The sequence below is a fragment of the Eptesicus fuscus genome, chromosome 10 (assembly GCF_027574615.1).
Source record: "Eptesicus fuscus isolate TK198812 chromosome 10, DD_ASM_mEF_20220401, whole genome shotgun sequence".
Lineage (NCBI taxonomy): Eukaryota > Metazoa > Chordata > Mammalia > Chiroptera > Vespertilionidae > Eptesicus > Eptesicus fuscus.
Window position 1 is genome coordinate 62616956 of NC_072482.1, and position 17921 is coordinate 62634876.

At 39.0% G+C, this 17921-nt stretch overlaps 1 protein-coding gene across 3 annotated transcripts; it reads right to left on the minus strand.

Moving 5' to 3' along the window:
- Positions 1-1012: 1012 nt before the first annotated feature.
- TUBE1 (tubulin epsilon 1) lies at positions 1013-16818 on the minus strand. Of its 3 annotated transcripts, none has more exons than XM_054722418.1 (12): positions 16705-16818; positions 16530-16603; positions 14358-14410; positions 11954-12011; positions 10542-10657; positions 8665-8786; positions 5434-5621; positions 5058-5233; positions 4122-4262; positions 2315-2455; positions 1515-1704; positions 1013-1210 (listed from the first exon to the last, which is right to left on the minus strand). In XM_054722418.1, exons 1-12 carry the CDS (start codon positions 16727-16729, stop codon positions 1052-1054), a joined length of 1443 nt encoding a protein of 480 aa, XP_054578393.1. In that variant the 5' UTR covers positions 16730-16818; the 3' UTR covers positions 1013-1051. The 3 variants fall into 3 exon arrangements, 2 of the variants coding, with proteins under 2 accessions (XP_054578393.1, XP_054578392.1); XM_054722417.1 differs by having other exon boundaries at positions 1515-1689; positions 16705-16808; XR_008557287.1 differs by having other exon boundaries at positions 1127-1210; positions 1515-1670; positions 16705-16808.
- Positions 16819-17921: the final 1103 nt, after the last annotated feature.

Sequence of the window (17921 nt, forward strand, 5' to 3'; positions counted from 1 at the left end):
TAAGATTTCTTTGGGAAAGAGAAAAATGGAATTTCATTGCCTACTGTTGACAATTGTAATTTAAAGTTTTTATACCAAATACTATAAAAAACAACATTTCCAAGATAAAGACCAAGAACAGTATCCTTACTTTGAAAATGAAAGGAATTTAAAAAATGTAACCCTAAAGAAAGCACACAAAAAATTATTTCGGCTAGAAAATAATTTATTCCTCAACATTACTTTCTGAAATGATAAACCCACATATGGCTTTGAAATATAAATTGTGATTAAAGATAAATAAACGTTAAAGATTTCAACTGGGAATGATAGTAACTGGAACACTTTCCCTAGACTACGATAGCCATTTACTATAAAGTTTGAAAGAAGACAAGCTTTGTAATGTTTGTATAGTGACAAGAAAAACAATGATAACAAGTGGCACTGTTAAAAAATATGGACATTTATTATTTCAAAATCAAATAGTTTGATAAAAAAGCATTATATTTAAAAAGAATTTAATACAAATACAGGTTAAAATAAATGTAAACTGTGACTCTTTTGAGTGCAAACAAGGTTATCCAAAGAAGAAACCAAAACTCAATAGATGTCATAAAATCTTTCCCTGAGGTTAGTGGATGTTACACAGAAATATTTATATTGTGGCTTCAACTCCCTGTACTTATTTCTAAAAAATCAGAAGAATTTAAACAGAATATGAAAACATAAATTATAAATAAATATAAAAATATATCTGTACAACATTTGTAACTAAGACATGATTCTTATTGTATAAATACCTAACTATGAGTATAAATAAAGTAAAATACTAAAGAACTGCATTCTCTCAATTTTAGAAAAAGGGAATTTTCTGAAGACAATGTTTGAAGTTAAGGTACTAGGACTTACTAATTTCACACACTGGTATTATCAATGGTGATTAAACGGAACTACTCTTGCAGACAAAAATACTCCCTAATAGGAAAAACACAAACTGGGCTTTCTGAATCACAAAAGTTCTGAAAAAGCAAGGTAAGATTAAAGGAAAAGGAAAAGCATTTTCGGGTCTGTTTTACACAGCGACGCTCAGTCTGGGTAAGTCTTCCACGGGCATGCTTTTTGTGGCATCCAGTTGGCTGTATTCCTGGATGAGAGCTGATAAAGACGACACCGCTTCTGTGAAACAGCTTTCCTCCATCCCTTCAATTTGCAGGTAGTGGTGAAGATGAGCCTATAAATTAAAAAAACCGAATGATGTTGACTATTTTCAGGAAATGTGATACATATAACTATCCTAAAATGTAAACATCCTGTATTAAAATGATAGTTCACTCAGATTTACAAGAGAAATGAGAACTATAAATTCATGAGATTTCTCATTTAGATGGTCTGAGTTAGCCTCTGCTCTTTAGTTATAATCAGTGCAATGAATATAGGAGATAGAATCCCCCTGATTTGTAAGAGTACAATTCTTGAGAATACATCACAAATAGCCAAAATAAACACACATAATTACAAAAGGTGCCGACAATTACCTTTTTCTTGTAGAGCCTCATGAATCTCTCTCTCAGTTCCATGAAGGTAGGCTTCACACACGTGTTATTTGCTAAAGCTAATAATGAATGGGAATGGCCCACAGGAGGAACTGAACACAGGCTGGTCTTCCAGCCTTCTTGATTCCAGGAGACAAACTGTAGAGAAGGTTTTAATCTGAGATACAAAGACCTAAGGTAAGAATTAAATGTCTGTCGTATTACAGCAGCTCACATTAGGTAAACGTTACTGCGTTACTGATGGTACCGTTAGTTTATAATGTAAGTTATCTATTTTTTACTATTAGCAGTATTGTGGTACAGTCTGACCGTGAACTAAGAAACATTTAGTAGGAGGACATTAGTTGTGTGGCGATTCATAAAGCTAGAAACACATTCCTTAACATTAGAAATCTGGGGATGAAAATAAATACAAGTATTATAATTTACTTTGTAATTCAACAGAGCAATTTTCTGAAAAACAGACTGAGAATAAATAGCAAAACATAAACTTAGAAGCAGTGTAGTGGTAGTAGTGGTAGTAATAAACACAGTAACAATAGTTAAATTTTTTGAACACTCTCAGGAAATATATCATTTAGTACTTAAAAATAACAACTCCGTACTATTGTTATTCTTATTCTTCATTTGAGGAAAATAAGGCTCAGAGAGGCTAAGCAGTTTGCTCAAGGTCATGCTTTACTTAAATGGCTAGAGTTCGAAGAGAGACTATCCTAATTATTATGCTACACTGTCACAGCAGTACACATAACAAATTATCTTGAAAAAATACAAAATCAAACCTTTCAATATTTCTGCGAAGATCTGAAATCTGGACATTTCCTCTAACCATGAGGGCACAGGCGAGGTAGAGACTGTGTTTGGGGTCGGCCTGAATTAGCTGGTGATCTTTACTAAAAGCATCTGAAAACATTTGATCCAATCTAGAACAATAAGAGTCACTGTTATACAAAATATTACATCTTTCTTCTATGTATAACTATAAAATGAAGACAGTCATCTGTAGGTAAAACTTTACATGCAAATATATTCTCAATCTCTGCTATAATTTTCTCAAAGCAATCTTTTACAGAATACGAGCACAGAGGGAATGACATATCTTTTTTTTTTTTTTTTAAATAAAAAGCTTCTACAATATATTGGTGGTTTCAGGTATCTACAAATGTTAACTATATCATTAGTGAGCTCTATGAAATGCTGATTTTGGGAACTTGTGTCATTATTACTTATTTCAGTACTAGAGGCCCGGTGCACAAATTCATGCATGGGTGGGGTCTGGCCGGCCTGCCCCGATGGCGGCTGATCAGCCACAGGAGGTTGGTAGGCCGGCACCGCCTCTGATTGGGGTCAGGGGCTGATCCGGGCCCCTATTGGGCTGGTTGGCTGCTGCAGTGTGCATCATAGCAACTGGTTGTTCTGGTCATTCCGGTCGCTTGGCTTTTATATATATAGATGCTTATCTACTTGCATAGTACCAGAACTATCAAAACTAATTAAAAGCCTACAACCGTGGTCGGCAAACTGCGGCTCGCGAGCCACATGCGGCTCTTTGGCCCCTTCAATGTGGCTCTTCCACAAAATACCATGGCCTGGGCAAGTCTATTTTGAAGAAGTGGCATTAGAAGAAGTTTAAGTTTAAAAAATTTGGCTCTCAAAAGAAATTTCAATCGTTGTACTGTTGATATTTGGCTCTGTTGACTAATGAGTTTGCCGACCACTGGCCTACAACACTAAGAGAAAATGACTTTGTCTCTTTAAAATTATCATAAATCAGGAATAATCATGAGGAAACTATCAAAGACAATGTTAGGCTCCCCTATAAAACATGAAACTCTATAGTAATGTTCCTGAAGAGGGAGACTTTTAAGTGAGTGAAGTCTTTTTTTTTTTTTTAAATTTTTTTTTTATTGATTTCAGAGAGGAAGGGAGAGGGAGAGAAACATCAATGATGAGATAATCATTGATCAGCTGCCTCCTGCACACCCCCTACTGGGAATGTGCCCGCAACCAAGGTACATGACCTTGACAGGAATCAAAACTGGGACCCTTGAGTCCGCAGGCTAATGCTCTATCCACTGAGCCAAACCGGTTAGAGCAATATTGACATTTTATTTATTTATTTTTTTTTATTTTATTGATTTTATTACAGAGAGGAAGAGAGAGGGATAGAGAGTTAGAAACATCGATCAGCTGCCTCTTGCACACCCCCTACTGGGGATGTGCCCTCAACCAAGGTACATGCCCTTGACCGGAATCGAACCTGGGACCCTTCAGTCCGCAGGCCGACGCTCTACCCACTGAGCCAAACCGGTTTCGGCAATATTGACATTTTAAAAAGCAATAATTTATAGTAAGATATGTACACATATAATACCTCAATAAAAATATTAAAAAATAAATAAATAAATAAATAAAAAGCAATAATTTCTAAATAAAGAAGCATTCATTAAATGGAAAAATGGCCACCATCAACTATATTTTATGTATTTCTCACAAAGAAATAGTTAATATAAACGTTTCTCTTAAAAAATATTTTTTTAAAGGTAACTCAAGTTCTCAAGTCATTGGAATAAAGTTACTACAGCTTACCTTCGAGGAGGAATGTTAACATCTGCCAGTGTATACAGAGGTGTTAGGCTTGACACAAGATAATGCAGTTGAGGAAAAGGAACTAAATTCATGCTGATTTCATTAAGGTCCATATTAAGGGATCCTTCAAACCTCGCAGAGCTAAAACATTATATTAAAGCATGAGAAAAAAGTTTAATTTTAAAGTTATATACTTTAAGTGTAACTTGATTTACTTAGCAGGCATTTTCTTAAATCCTCTCAATACCCTGTTCTTCAGTAGAGAATATATACTCTTTTCCCCCTGTATTAGAGAAATTCAGTATCATGAATATGATGTATAAAGATAACTAAAATATAACACAACCTCTATAGCAATTCTTATTTCTGGCTTACCTGAGGTATAACCAACACACTATTACAGTTGCTCATTACATATGTATATAAAAATATCTTACTTAAAACAGTCTTTAGATTGAGTTAAACACGTTAGTTAATAATTATTTATTTATTCATTCTGTAATCTTTACTAAATTCCTTAGGTGTCCGCTTAATAAGCTTTATGCTTTAGAATATAATAATGACAAAGCAACCTTTTAGATTAAAGTCAAGGAAATATTTTGGATCAGCTAATGAGAAGATATAGATCAGCTGGTTTTAAAGATTAAAACATTCTATATATAGCAAAAAAAGTTTGCTTTTGCCTAAACAAGAGTTTCTCAAGTGTATCTACCACAAAAACTTTTATTATTCCATGTAATATACCTAGGGAAATGCTCCTTTGGAGCCATAGAAATTAAAATTCTGGTTCTTCACTCAAGATTTGAAATCACTAGACAAAATAAAATAAAAACATAAGAAGCTTCGACAACTTAGAATAACTAAAAAATGCTATTCTAAGTACAGCTTAGTTTTGAAGTTTTGAAACTGTCCTTAGGTATAGCACCATAGGATTACCTTGTCAGGTTGAGCAGCAAATTTGCCACAATGTTGTTCATCGCATCAAAGGGCTTTTCCTGCCGCTGTTTAAAAGCCCCAGCACTTGAAGTAACCAGACTCTTTGGCTTTACAGCTGTACCCAACTTTCCAGAATTCACCACAAGGTCAATTTTGCTAATGATGTCAAATAAGGACTTTTAAGAGAAAAATATTGAGAGAGAAGTTACTAAGAAGAGTGGACACAGATAGCATTCTATCAGGAAAGAAAGAAGAGAAAGAAAACAAATTAAATTTTTAGATGGGAAGGCTGAAAAGTAAAGAATGTTTCATCTAAGCATAACACAGGAATGACTGTATATGCAATATATACATATATTACAATGTCATTTCTTACTTGGTTGTCAATGGGCAACACACAGTCTGCATGCTCATTAAGTTCCTTCATTGCCAAGATGCTATTATAAGGTGAAGTTATGACATCATCCTCACCAGAAGGATAAATTGAAGTCACAAATCTGTATACTTCTGGGAATTCATCTTCAAGTACCTTTAAAAGAAATGTGCCAAGTCCAGATCCTGTTCCTGAGGATTAAATTTCAAAAAGATAACAAATAGCATAAATGATTCAGAATATAATATGAGGAACTTGGAATTCTATGGTGTTTCTTTTTTGGTGGAAATATATATTAAGAACTTTTAAACTTATTCCTGTGATTATATATTAACTCATCTAATTTCAGATAAGGAGATTAAGACCAAATGGGTAGTGAGGCTTCAAGTTCTGAATTCAATGTCTGGCCCTTACTGTGAGGTTGAGAGGCCTTTCTATATTTCACTCTTTTTCACATTAAATTTATACCTATATGATGTCAAAGAACTGATTGAAGGACAAAAAAAAATTCAACTAAGACAGCATTCAATCCACATTTAATATTAGGCAACTTAAAACAAAAAGCAAAACTATCTTAACATCTTTGGTGGAGTACAGAATAGCTCAGTTGTTAGAGCGTAGTCCTGTCATGCCAAGGTTGCAGGTTCAATCCCTGGTCAGGGCACCTACAAAAATCAGCCAACCAAGGGAATACATAAATAAGTGGAACAACAAATCGATGTCTTTCTCTCTCTCCTTCTCTTCTGCTCTCCCCGCCTCTCTAAAACAAACAAAAAAGGTGGTGATGTTAAAAATACTAGATAAAAGTGAGGGAGGTTTTTTTGTTAATCTTTAATGAGAAAGACTTTCTAAGCATTATACAAAACCAAAGCTATTATAGAAAAGACAGTTTTGATCCATGAAAAATAAAAAAACTTCTATACATAGATAAAGAAAACCCATAAACTAATGAAAAGGCAAACTTAAGAAGAAATCTTCAACACACATGATAGAGGACTAAATTTCTTTAATAAAGAGGTCACATAAATCAACAAACAAAAAATTAAGAATAATGGGCTAAGTATATAAATATCTAACTCAAAATAAGTCAAATGAAAAAGATATGAAGATGCTCAACCTATCTTCTAAATAAATACAATTTAAAACAATATAATTTTGAACATATTAGATTTATGTCTCATACTTGGTGTTGATGATAGTATCGGGAAATAAACTTTTATAAATTGTTGCTAATAATATGGGTTGGTGCAATAATGTAAGAAGGTATTTAGTAAAGGATCAAAATTTTAAATTACATATTCTTTGGTCTCACTTTCCTTTCTAGGAATATTGCCTACAGCTATAGTGGCACAAGTGAACAGAGATGTATGTACCAGAAGTTCATTGGGGATTTTTGTAATAACTAAACACCATAAACAACTTAACATCCACTAAGGAGGACTGACTTTAAAAATTATTACCTATTTACACAATTGAAATCTCTGAGACAGTTGATATTGAAAGACATGTGAGAAAAATATAAAGTGGAAAAATTATAGAATAATACATATTGCATGATCTTGTTTATGTAAAAACTAGAGGCTCAGTGCACGAGATTCGTGCACGGGTAGGGTCCCTAGGCCTGGCCTGCAATCAGGGCCAATCAGGTTCCCTGCCTCCCCACCTCCTCCTTCCCTTGCTGCCCACACCGCCACCATCACCACACAGTTCCCCCTGCCTCCCTGCCTCCCCACCTCCTCCTTCCCTTGCTCCCTCAGCACCCCCGCCATGTTCCGCACCGCCCCCTGGTGGTCAGCACACGTCATAGAAAGTGATCAAACTCCTGTTCTCTCGGTCGAACTCCCGAGGGGAAATTTTAAATATTAGCCTTTTATATATATAGATACACACACACACACTTTTAAGAGGCATAGAAAGTATCTGGAAGGATGACACTGGCAAATTTAATTACCTGTAAAGAGACACACTAGAGATTGAATGTGGGAAAGGAGACCCTCATTTTTAACCTTCAGTATTAAATTATTTTTGTCATTTTCAGTGAATTATAATCTTCTGAGATTTTGAAGGTACCATAATGAACTATAAATCAAACTGTGTTGTTTTTTTTTAAATACTCAAACTTGCATGTTAACTATACTATCACAAAGAAAATTTGTTTCTTAATTTAATGATGGTCTTCTATAGGCATGGTTACATAGTAATTATGACTTTAATTTAAAAATCGTATGTATGTTTAACCTACTGAATAAATAGATATGTTTAACCTGCTGAATAGAAAATCTTAATCTCAGATTGGAGAAAAAAAACGCAGCAAATTTTTCTTTTAAAATTAGATAATCCTAGTATGAAATTAGCAGATTATGATCTGTTTCTATTTCATAAATAGGGAAGCAAAATACTTCACTTGCAAGGTAGACTCTCCAGGGGAAAGAGAGCAATGCAAACCACTTATTGTAGGTCAAGGTAATTGATTACCACATGAGAAATGATTTAGAGGAGTTGACTAAAATTATTTCTTTTACTTATTTCTTATTGAACAAAACAAAGGTGTGAAGGTGGTTAGAGAAAGGATGAATTCTGATATAGTGTGTAATATACACACACACACACACATATATATTTTTATCCTCACCCAAGGATATGTTTAATTTTGGAGAGAGTAGAAGGAGCGGAGGAAGGGAAGGAGGGAGAAAGAGAAAGACATAGAGACACATCATTGATTGGTTGCCTTCCATATGTTTCCAGACAGGGGATCTAACCTGAAACTTATGTATATGCCCTGACCAAGAATCGAGCTACCCGGCTAGAGTGGATTCTGATATTCTTTTGCAAGCATACCTGTGAACATGCCAGAAATACTTAGCTTTAGTTAGGATAAGGGACTGCACAAGTAAACTCTTAGGAGAAAGTCAGCATTCCCCCAAAACTCATATATAATAAAATGTAACTGGAAATCCAGTAAAAGAAACTAAAGGTAGAGGAAGAAAAAAATTTCAGATTCCATTCTATTGACTTTTTTTTTCCTACTGACTCTTAAAAAGATTAATTTTTTAATGGTAGTACTTTGATAAACATTAAGATAAAAACTTGCTATGTATATACATTCATAAACACACACTCTCTTAATTGTTCTCTCTTTATCAAGCATAGGACTGAAAACAAGACTTATGTTTGCAAAATGAATTCCCAGTTGCATTTTCACAATGTTACAGGTAAATGAATGAATAACTTTACCTCCTCCCATGGAATGTATTATAAAAAAACACTGCAAACAATCACAGTGCTCTGCTGACTTTCTGAGTTTCTCTAAAATCTGTTCTTGATAAAGACTGCCAAAAACTTTGTGCCCCACAGCCCTGGAAGAAAAAAAAAAGATTAAAAAACATTCCTTACATTTACTATTTCAAGATTTTTATTTCTGATCTAAATGAAATTATAGAAAACTCAAAGAAGTATTTTTACCATATTAAGTAACTCCTATTCCTGTTTCATATCCTATCTAATAAAAGAGTAATATGCAAATTGACCATCACTCCAAAACACAAGATGGCTGCCCCCATGTGGTCAAAGATGGCTGCCCCATGTGGACACAAGATGGCCGCCACAAGATGGCCAGCAGGGGAGGGAAGTTGGGAGGGACCAGGCCTGCAAGGGAGGGCAGTTGGGGGCGATCAAGCCTGCAGGGGAGGGCAGTTAGGGGTGACCAGGATGGCAGAGGAGGGAAGTTGGGGGTGACCGGGCCTGTAGGGAAGGGCAGTTGCGGGGGGACCCAGGCCTGCAGGGGATGGCAGTTGGGAGGGACCAGGCCTGCAGAAGAGGGCAGTTAGGGGTGACCAGGCCTTCAGGGGAGGGCAGTTAGAGGCAATAAGGCTGGCTGGGGAGTGTTTAGGGGGTGATCAGGCTGGCAGGCAGAAGCAGTTAGGGGCAATCAGGAAGGCAGGCAGGCGAGCAGTTGGGAGCCAGCAGTCCTGGATTGTGAGAGGGATGTCCCAGATTGGAGAGGGTGCAGGCTGGGCTGAGGGACACACCCCTCCCCCATGCACGAATTTTGTGCATTGGGCCTCTAGTCCATAAATAATATGATATCTCAATGAGAGTAGGTAGAAAATTTAGTAAATATATATTTATAATCCTCAGATATCCTGATAAGAGAGCTCATTATCAATGGATATTAAACTATGGTGTTCCTCTCTTATTTTTTGCTTAAGGTATAATTACAACAAAATAAGATTTTGAGTAAACTCCAATTGCAGAGAATTTTACATATTAAAAAGCAGAATGTAGTCAATTGGAAAGACAAAAAATTTAAAGCTATTTTGTTTAAAATATGAGAAAAACATTGGTCACATTACTATGTTATTACTAGAAGAAACGGCACACAGTAAAAAGTGATATTCATGAGGATCTGTAAGCCTTTTTACCTGCCCAAATTTGCAAGTTCACTATGATGAACATGATTTCCCGGCAACCGGTAGTTAGGTGTATTCATTTAGTGACTGGTTCTCTCAAAATGACTCTCCCAGAACACAAGATTCAAATTCATGCTTTAGTGAAATTATACATCATTACACATTGTGAACCTGAGGGACTGACTGCAAATATTTAAAATAAACATTAGACTTGCAAATAATTAAATGATCGTTGTTAGAGCTTTTTTCCCCCGTTAAGGAGAAGCAACCATTGTACTTTAAGGGCCAAACAGAGCCTCAGGCTGAACTTGAATACTGGGACACTGGTCTGGCTTGCATCTCTATATCAATTCTATTGGGGAACTTGATAAGAGCCAAATACTATAGGTAAGAGAACAGTTTATAACAATACTTAAAACTTCTGTCACTATTTCGTATTACGCAAGAATCAATTTACAACGAGGAATTTAGTAAATCAATTTTTCATGAATCATGTTTTTCTTTAAAAAGATGAGAAAGAATAATTTCCAAAAAGTATGAAACACCATTATTTATCAAGGAAAAGATGATGGGGGAAAGGCCTAGAGTTAGGTATGGAATGTTCTATTTTGATTTCATGTCAGCAGGACCTATTAGAATGAAGAAAAGATTGCTCTTTTTTTTCTGAAGACATTTCCATTTTAATGGTTGGCATATTCTCACCAATTATTCCCTGAGCCAGAAATATCAGTGATGAGCTGCTTGCTATCAAATACATCTCTCAAAGGTCCCTGCAGAATTTCATTGACGACCCCTTCCTCCATGTCAATCAAGACAGCCTGAAGAGAAATAAGATTGAATTAACATATTTTTCTTTAGTCACTCTGTAAGTGAAAATAACTTATGAGCTAAAAGTTGCATTGTTCTTCTAATTTAAGCTTAATCAGATCTCTATTTGATATGTAGACTCTGATATAAGAAATAAAAAATAATTTCACTCTGCTCAAAAGGTGAAATCCAATAAAAGATGGATTCTAAACTCTTACCCTACTCTAAATTACCAAGTGGAGGGAAAAAAAAATTGAATAATCCCCTCAACTGATGTTCTAACTATTCTTTTATTCATGTGCTTATGTGACTGTAAATTTCTTGAGAACAAGGTCTCAGAAATCTAGAAGGTAACCTTACCAGAAAAAATTTTCAATATAAGGTGCATTAATGCATTTGTTTACTAGGAGCAACCAAGCTGCTCTTTGTGAATCGCAGCCAGAAATTGTCAATTCAAGCCGTAAACTTATTATTATGTGCAAAGCCAAGCACTATGTAGATGTCAAAGATGACAATGGTCCCTCCCCAAGTAACTCACAATCTAATTCATTACCACAAACTTTTCTGACATGGGAGATAACCTCTATTACTAAGAAAACCAGAATAAAAAACTCATAAAATTAATTATGGAGAGAAACAGAGAAGACTAGAAGGAAATATAGCAAAATATATAGCCAAAGAAAATATAGCAGGGATAGGTTGGCAGTAGGATTATATACCCACTACCCCTGCTGTCTCGTGCTTTAGTTCCCATATTTTCCACAGTGAGGAAAAAGAGGGAAAAAGTTAAATAAATAAAGCAAAGCTGAAAAAAATATTGTGAAATAACCTTAGGGTACACTATAAAGCTATTAACTTTTTGATTCAGTGTCATAGAGGGGTTTTTAAGTGCTTGTGATCATGTCATGTTAAGCACTTACTACATATACCACTGTTCTAAGAGCTTATATATACCACCCCATTAAATCCTCACAAACCTACTTTATACACCAGGAAACTGAGGCCTGGGAAAGTTACCTAACTTGGCTATGATCACTGAGCTAGTAAGTGGTAGAGCTGAGATTCAAATCTGGATAGCCTGGGTGTAGAATACTGACTCTTAACCACCAAATTATATGCTCTACCATTTTATTGAGGAGAGACAGTCAAGTTTGATATAAAGTACTGACTCCAGTGGAGTTACAATTTGTGAATTCAATTATTTATGTAGTTAATTAACTATGCTATTGTAAACTGGCAATTAAAATAGTATTACACAGTATATTAGAAATACATGTGATATAAGAATCCAAGTGTATATATCTTACCCGTGCTTTTAAAGAACAAATTTTCCCCTTGGAAATGCTGCCACCATCACCAGCCACTCTGAAATTTGGTGATGAAAAATAATAATAAAAAAAAATCATAAGATCTTCCATGGCTATTAGTGCTATTAGGTAATCAAGTTAACTTCCATTTATATAATAAAGCTACTCATAGGCCAGGTGAGACAGACACAAAAGATAACAAAGGAGCCACCATCCCTAATCACTCCCTTACCTACCTCCCATTAGACCAAAAAAATGAGGTACTTATTTCCCTGGCTTTCTTTGTAGTTAGTGCTGGCCATGTAATCCAGTTCTGGCTAATGAGATAAAAAGGCCCAGATGCAGATGGTGCCAATTCTGCTGCCTTCCTACCTGTGCATGAATATGATGTGATTCCTAGATTGGAGGCTGCCATTTCATAGTTATGAAGTAACAAACATAAGACAAAAAAAGTCAACACACTAAGGATAATGATACGATAGTATCTTGGCGTTAAAGGCGCGTTAAAGGCACTTCTCCAAACCTAGAACATACAAATTCCCGTTTTATTTTTAATCTGAGATAACTGGATACCTTTATTGCTTAAGCCACCATTAATGAAGTTTCCTGTTATAGCTAAACACTTAACAACAAATGTACTATTGACTATATACCATTGACTACCTAAGGGTGTTCCTAGAATTTCATGTTGAACATAGTTACCAAAGTAAATAATCTAGGACCAAACATAGTATACGAGTCAATATTGTTTACAAGAAGACACAATATATGAAGGGCAGCAGAATTAAGCAGAAAATGCTGTAGGTCAAAGGTTGATAAACTATGGTCCTCTGAGCAGCTGTTTGTTCTCTTAAATAACGTTTTATTGGAACACAGCTACACCCGTTTGTTTATGAACTTTATATCTGCAAAACCTAAAATATTTGCCATCTGACCCTTTACAGGAAAGGTCTGCCAAACCCTGCTATAGGTAAATTCCTATCATGCTGCTAAAAAGGTACGATCATTTCCTTAAATAGGTAAAGAAGCATACACAAAGAAGTGGTCTTGTTTTCAAAAGGTTTTGTACTAACTTATGGAATAGTTCTAGATATGTTGATAGTAAATGGAAACAGCGATATGCCAAGCCCCTTCTCCCCTTCATCCCAAACTCAATACAGGGGAAATAAGATTGCTCGAAGGTTAATTATGAAACAGAGTAGATGACAGTATAGTTATGTGAAGTCACCTTATTCAGAGGGACTAGCTCCCAGGCTGAGTCTCAACTATGTAACATTCAATGAAGGGACTGGCCCCCAAGAAGGAGTTGGAATTTAGTAGAAGCATCTGAAAGGAAGTGTTACAACTGCAAATTTGAGTCTCTTAATAGGATTTAGGGGAGAGGATGTTCTAGTTCACAAACAAGAGGGAATCTAGTCCACGATAGGTATTTCCATATAATGAAGGTAAATGACACCAGTTATGAGGGCAATACACTGAACTACTCTTGGTCGCCATGGTCACTAAAAAAACTTCTATTACTTAACTTTTCAGGTAGATTTCCTACGGAAGAGAATGTGCTTCTGAAGGAAAATGAGTATCTAGTCTTCTTGAGTTATAGTTTCTACTGCCAATTAACACATTGACCCTCCACTTTTAGTTTGGCGCATCTGTCTGTAGTATTCAGCACTGGACTCATTCTAAAGGTGTCCACAAGGTTTCTGGGTTTGCAAGCCTGAGGGTCATACTCTGGAATTCATCATGAAGGAGGTAACTGCCTCAAAACCCAACCAATTAATTCAAATTAGAACTGGAATTTTTACGGAACTAGATTAAAACCCGATATGAAGTACATATTTTTCAGCTCAAGCCCACCACAGTTTGGCTTTAAGTGTTTTGAAAATGCATGAACTTAATAATTTAACATTAAAAGCTATGAATAAACCTTGAATGTGAAATTACTCTTTCAGATAAAAGATGATCTGAATAAACCAAAGTAATTTGACAATTGCTCTTTCCCTCTCAGCACATTCTACTCGTGGAGCATATTCCTGACCACAAATAACATACCAGAAATGTACACAATATTTTCTTTCAAAAGATAAGCCATTACTGGATGCATTAACAAGATACACTAAGAGCAATTTTTAGCAGTCCTTTAAGTGAAACTATATTTACAGGTCGAGTTTAGAAAAGGTATACTAAAGGTCCTTTTTGTTGCTTAATATAGTCTTAAGAGAAAACCCGTTGTTCTGCTCTGAAGAGTGACATGAGAATAGTAATGTTATGAGAAACATGCTTTTAATGAGAAAAACAAACAAAAAAAGCCAGACAAGTTCTTTACAGTTATCAGCTGTTTGTACTGTCCTTTGAAGAACAGGAAGAGTAATCATTACCCTATGTGATATGCACCGTCTCATCTTACCTGGTATCCACGTTTCTAAAGAAGCTGCTTATTGCCTCATCATAAATTCCTTTCTAAAAAGAAAGAACATATTGACAGCATTTCATTAAGTTTTGCCTCTTTCCCAAAGGAAGTCCTTGCCATTTAATAAGCCCACAATACTGTAATAGGTGGTATGTGACTATGAAAAGAAAAAGCAAGTTATCACAGGATGCTTAGACCCAGTCTTCCAATCCATAGAAGAGAAAATGTCCTGAGATCTAGAAGTTCAGTTCGGGGAAGGGTGGTGCAGTCCCCTAGGACCCTAGAATCAAGTGAGCTTTCTCTGAATTCTTGGTGATCATTTTAAAAGCACACTGGTTAAATCAAGGAATAATTAATGGCACACATTACCTCTTTTACATTCTCTCTCTCTCTCTCTGTTTTTTTTTTTTTTTTTTTTTTTTTTTTTTTTTGTGGCCCAGACCTCCCTCCAGGGCCCGAACCACCCTCCAAGACCAAGACATACTTCATGCCAGGGCCTAGAAGGCCATCCTGGGGCCCAGACCTTAAACCCAGAATCCAGTCTTGTATCAGCGGGCCAGATCTCCATCAGAAGTCCAGACCACCAGCACATAACCCAGACCTCCCTCTAGGGCCCAAACTACACTCCCAGGACCCAGACCTACATCCGGGTCCTAGACCTTCATGCCAGGGCCGGGAAGTCATCCCGGGCCCCGGACCTCGAACCCAGAATCCAGGCTTGTATCAGGGGGCCAGATCTCTATTCGTAGTCCAGACCACTAGTCCATAACCCAGAGGTCCAGCCCGTGAGCCAGACCTTCTCCCAGGCCCCCGACCTCCCTCTGCAGCCCGACCACTCTCCCAGGAACCAGAGCTACATCCGGGGCTCAGACCTCCATCTGGGTCCCAGACCTTCATGCCAGGGCCCAGAAGGCCATCCCGGGGTACAGACCTCCATCCTGGGCCTGAACCGCCCTCCCAGGACCCAGACCTACATCTGGGGCTCAGACCTACATCCGGGTCCCAGACCTTCATGCCAGGGCCCAGAACGCCATCCCTGGGCCCAGACTGCAAACCCAGAATCCAGGCTTGTATCGGGGGCCAGATTTCCATCCGTAGTCCAGACCACCAGTCCAGAACCCAGAGGTCCAGCGCACGAGCCAGATCTCCCTCTGGGGCCCGAATCGCCCTCTCAGGACCCAGAGCTACATCAGGGGCTCAGACCTACATCCGGGTCCCAGACCTTCATGCCAGGGCCTACTCCATTCAGGAGCCCAGACCTCGAACCCAGAATCCAGTCCTTTATTCTAGTCCAGACATCCACAGTAGTGCAGACCACCATTCCATGACCCAGAGGTCCAGCCCCTGACCCAGACCTCCACCCGGGGCCCAGACAGCCCTCCGGTGCCCAGACCTCTCTCCAGGACCTAGACCTACATCCGGGTCCCATATCTTCATGCCAGGGCCCAGAAGGCCATTCCGGTGCCCAGAACCCAAACGGAGAATCCAGTCTTGTATCAGCGGGCCAGACCTCCATCCCTAGTCCAGACCACCAGTCCATAACCCACAGGTCCAGCCCCTGACCCAGACCTCCACCCGGGGCCCAGACCTCCTTCAGGGTCCAAACCACCCTCCAAGGACCCAGACCTATGTCCTGGGTTCAGACCTACATCGGAGTCCTAGACCTTCATGCCAGGGTCCGGAAGTCATCCCGGTGCTGGACCTAGAATTCAGTATCCAGTCCTTTATCGTAGTCCAGACATCCACAGTAGTACAGACCACCATTCCATGACCCAGAGGTCCAGCCCCTGACCCAGACCTCCACCCGGGGCCCAGACAGCCCTCCGGTGCCCAGACCTCTCTCCAGGACGCAGACCTACATTTGGGCATCAGACCTACATACTATCTAATTGGTCTTCACAAGAATCCTGATAAAAGATGAGACCCTGATTATTAGGGGAAAGTGTTCGGTTTCGTTTAGTCTATTATGTATCTAAGGCCAATATACGTTTACATATCAATTAGTTCTGTAGTTTGTTCTTTACGGATAAGATTCCAAATAACGCATATCGGTCAGATAAAAGCCCAATAGAGTAAACCCTGCTCCTCTGTTGGAGGAGCCTCGTTGACAGGAGAGGGGATTCGGGGGGGGGGGGGGGGGGGGGGGGAGGAGGGGCGGTCGGCCGGTACCTGGTTGACCGCGGCGTGCTCCCTGAGCGCCAGGTCCCAAAAGCAGCAGCCGATCTGGTTTCCGCACTGGCCCACTGCGATCGGCGAGAGGAAGGAAAGAGGACAGACATTAGGCGGCTCACAAGGCCGCTGGGCTCCGCGCCGCCCGGGTCCTCCCCGGCCCGGCGCAGCTCACCCTGCACGACCACCGACTGGGTCATCCTGCGGAGCGGCGGGTCCCGCGCCCTCCGGCGCCCGCTCCGGCTTTCGAATTCCCCGCCCACCGAGGGGCCGGGCGGCCGTAAGTCACGCTGCCTCCGCACGTCGTTGCCGTGGCTGCCGGCGCGACGCCGTTCTCTAGGTTTGGTCTCTAAGCATTTCCGTCAGAGGCCGCCAAGTACGCCTGCGTCTCACTGTTACCATAGCGACGGTACCTCCGGACTGCAGATCCTCGCTGCCGTGTCAACATCCGTTAGCGTTGGCAGCGCCCGAGACCAGGGTAACGGGCGGGTAATTGGGTTTGGGAGCGGGATTTGTGCCCTAAACCTGTTAGCGGGCCCTTCTTAGAGGGTGGTCGTTCAGTCTTCGGGGGTGGGTAGGTCAAATTCCGTTTTCTCAGATTCCTCGGCGCTGCGTTCGTGTCTCTATCCCACAAGCCCTTTGTTCTAATGGAAAACGGAGAATGTCCATGAGCACCAAGACACCTCAGACCGGTAGGCGTGGCAAGATGGAACAGAAGTTCTACGCTTGGACAAAATGGCGCTTTGGAGACCCAACCAGTGTTGTTCGAAGCTCGAGGCTGCCAACTTTAACTTCTAGGCTCTCTGGAGGGTTCTAAAGAAATTAAGACATAGGCCCCGCCCCCCCCTCCCTCCCCCAGCCCCGAGAAACTTACAATCTAATGGAAGATACACACGGAATGCTCAAGTTATTGTGACTTAAAATACTGTGTAATGCTGACTGTAAGTGCGTTCAGTGGATGACGGTGGAAATGAGTAGGTAGAAATCTGATGAAAGAGATGAAATTAAAACATCTGACTTATATGCAGTGTTGGGCTTATGATCTAGGTAGAAGTGAAATATAGGACAAAAACAATAGGGTGGCCCAGCCGATGTGCTTCAGTGATTGAGCTTCAACTGTTGGATTCTGGTTAGGGCACATGCCCGGGTTGCAGGTTCAATCCCCAGTAGTGTAAGAGGCAGCGGGACAATGATCCTCTCTCATCATTGATGTTTCAATCTGTCTCCCCCTTCTCTGAAATCAATAAAAATATATTTGAAAAATAATAGGGTGGGTGAGGGGGAATGGAATATACTCTTGCAAGGTTCTGTTAGTATATATGAAGTGGTATAATGTTATTGAAGGCAGACTGAAAAGTTAAAATATACACTCTAAACCCTAAAGTAATCAAA

Coding starts and splice junctions, on each gene's coding strand:
- TUBE1 (XM_054722418.1), bottom strand. CDS start 16,729: ATGACCCAGTCGGTGGTCGTGCAGG. Junction 14,411..16,529: donor AGCACGCCGCGGTCAACCAG/GTACCGGCCGAC, acceptor CTTTCTTTTTAG/AAAGGAATTTATGATGAGGC. Junction 5,234..5,433: donor TGTTGCCCATTGACAACCAA/GTAAGAAATGAC, acceptor TTCTCTTAAAAG/TCCTTATTTGACATCATTAG.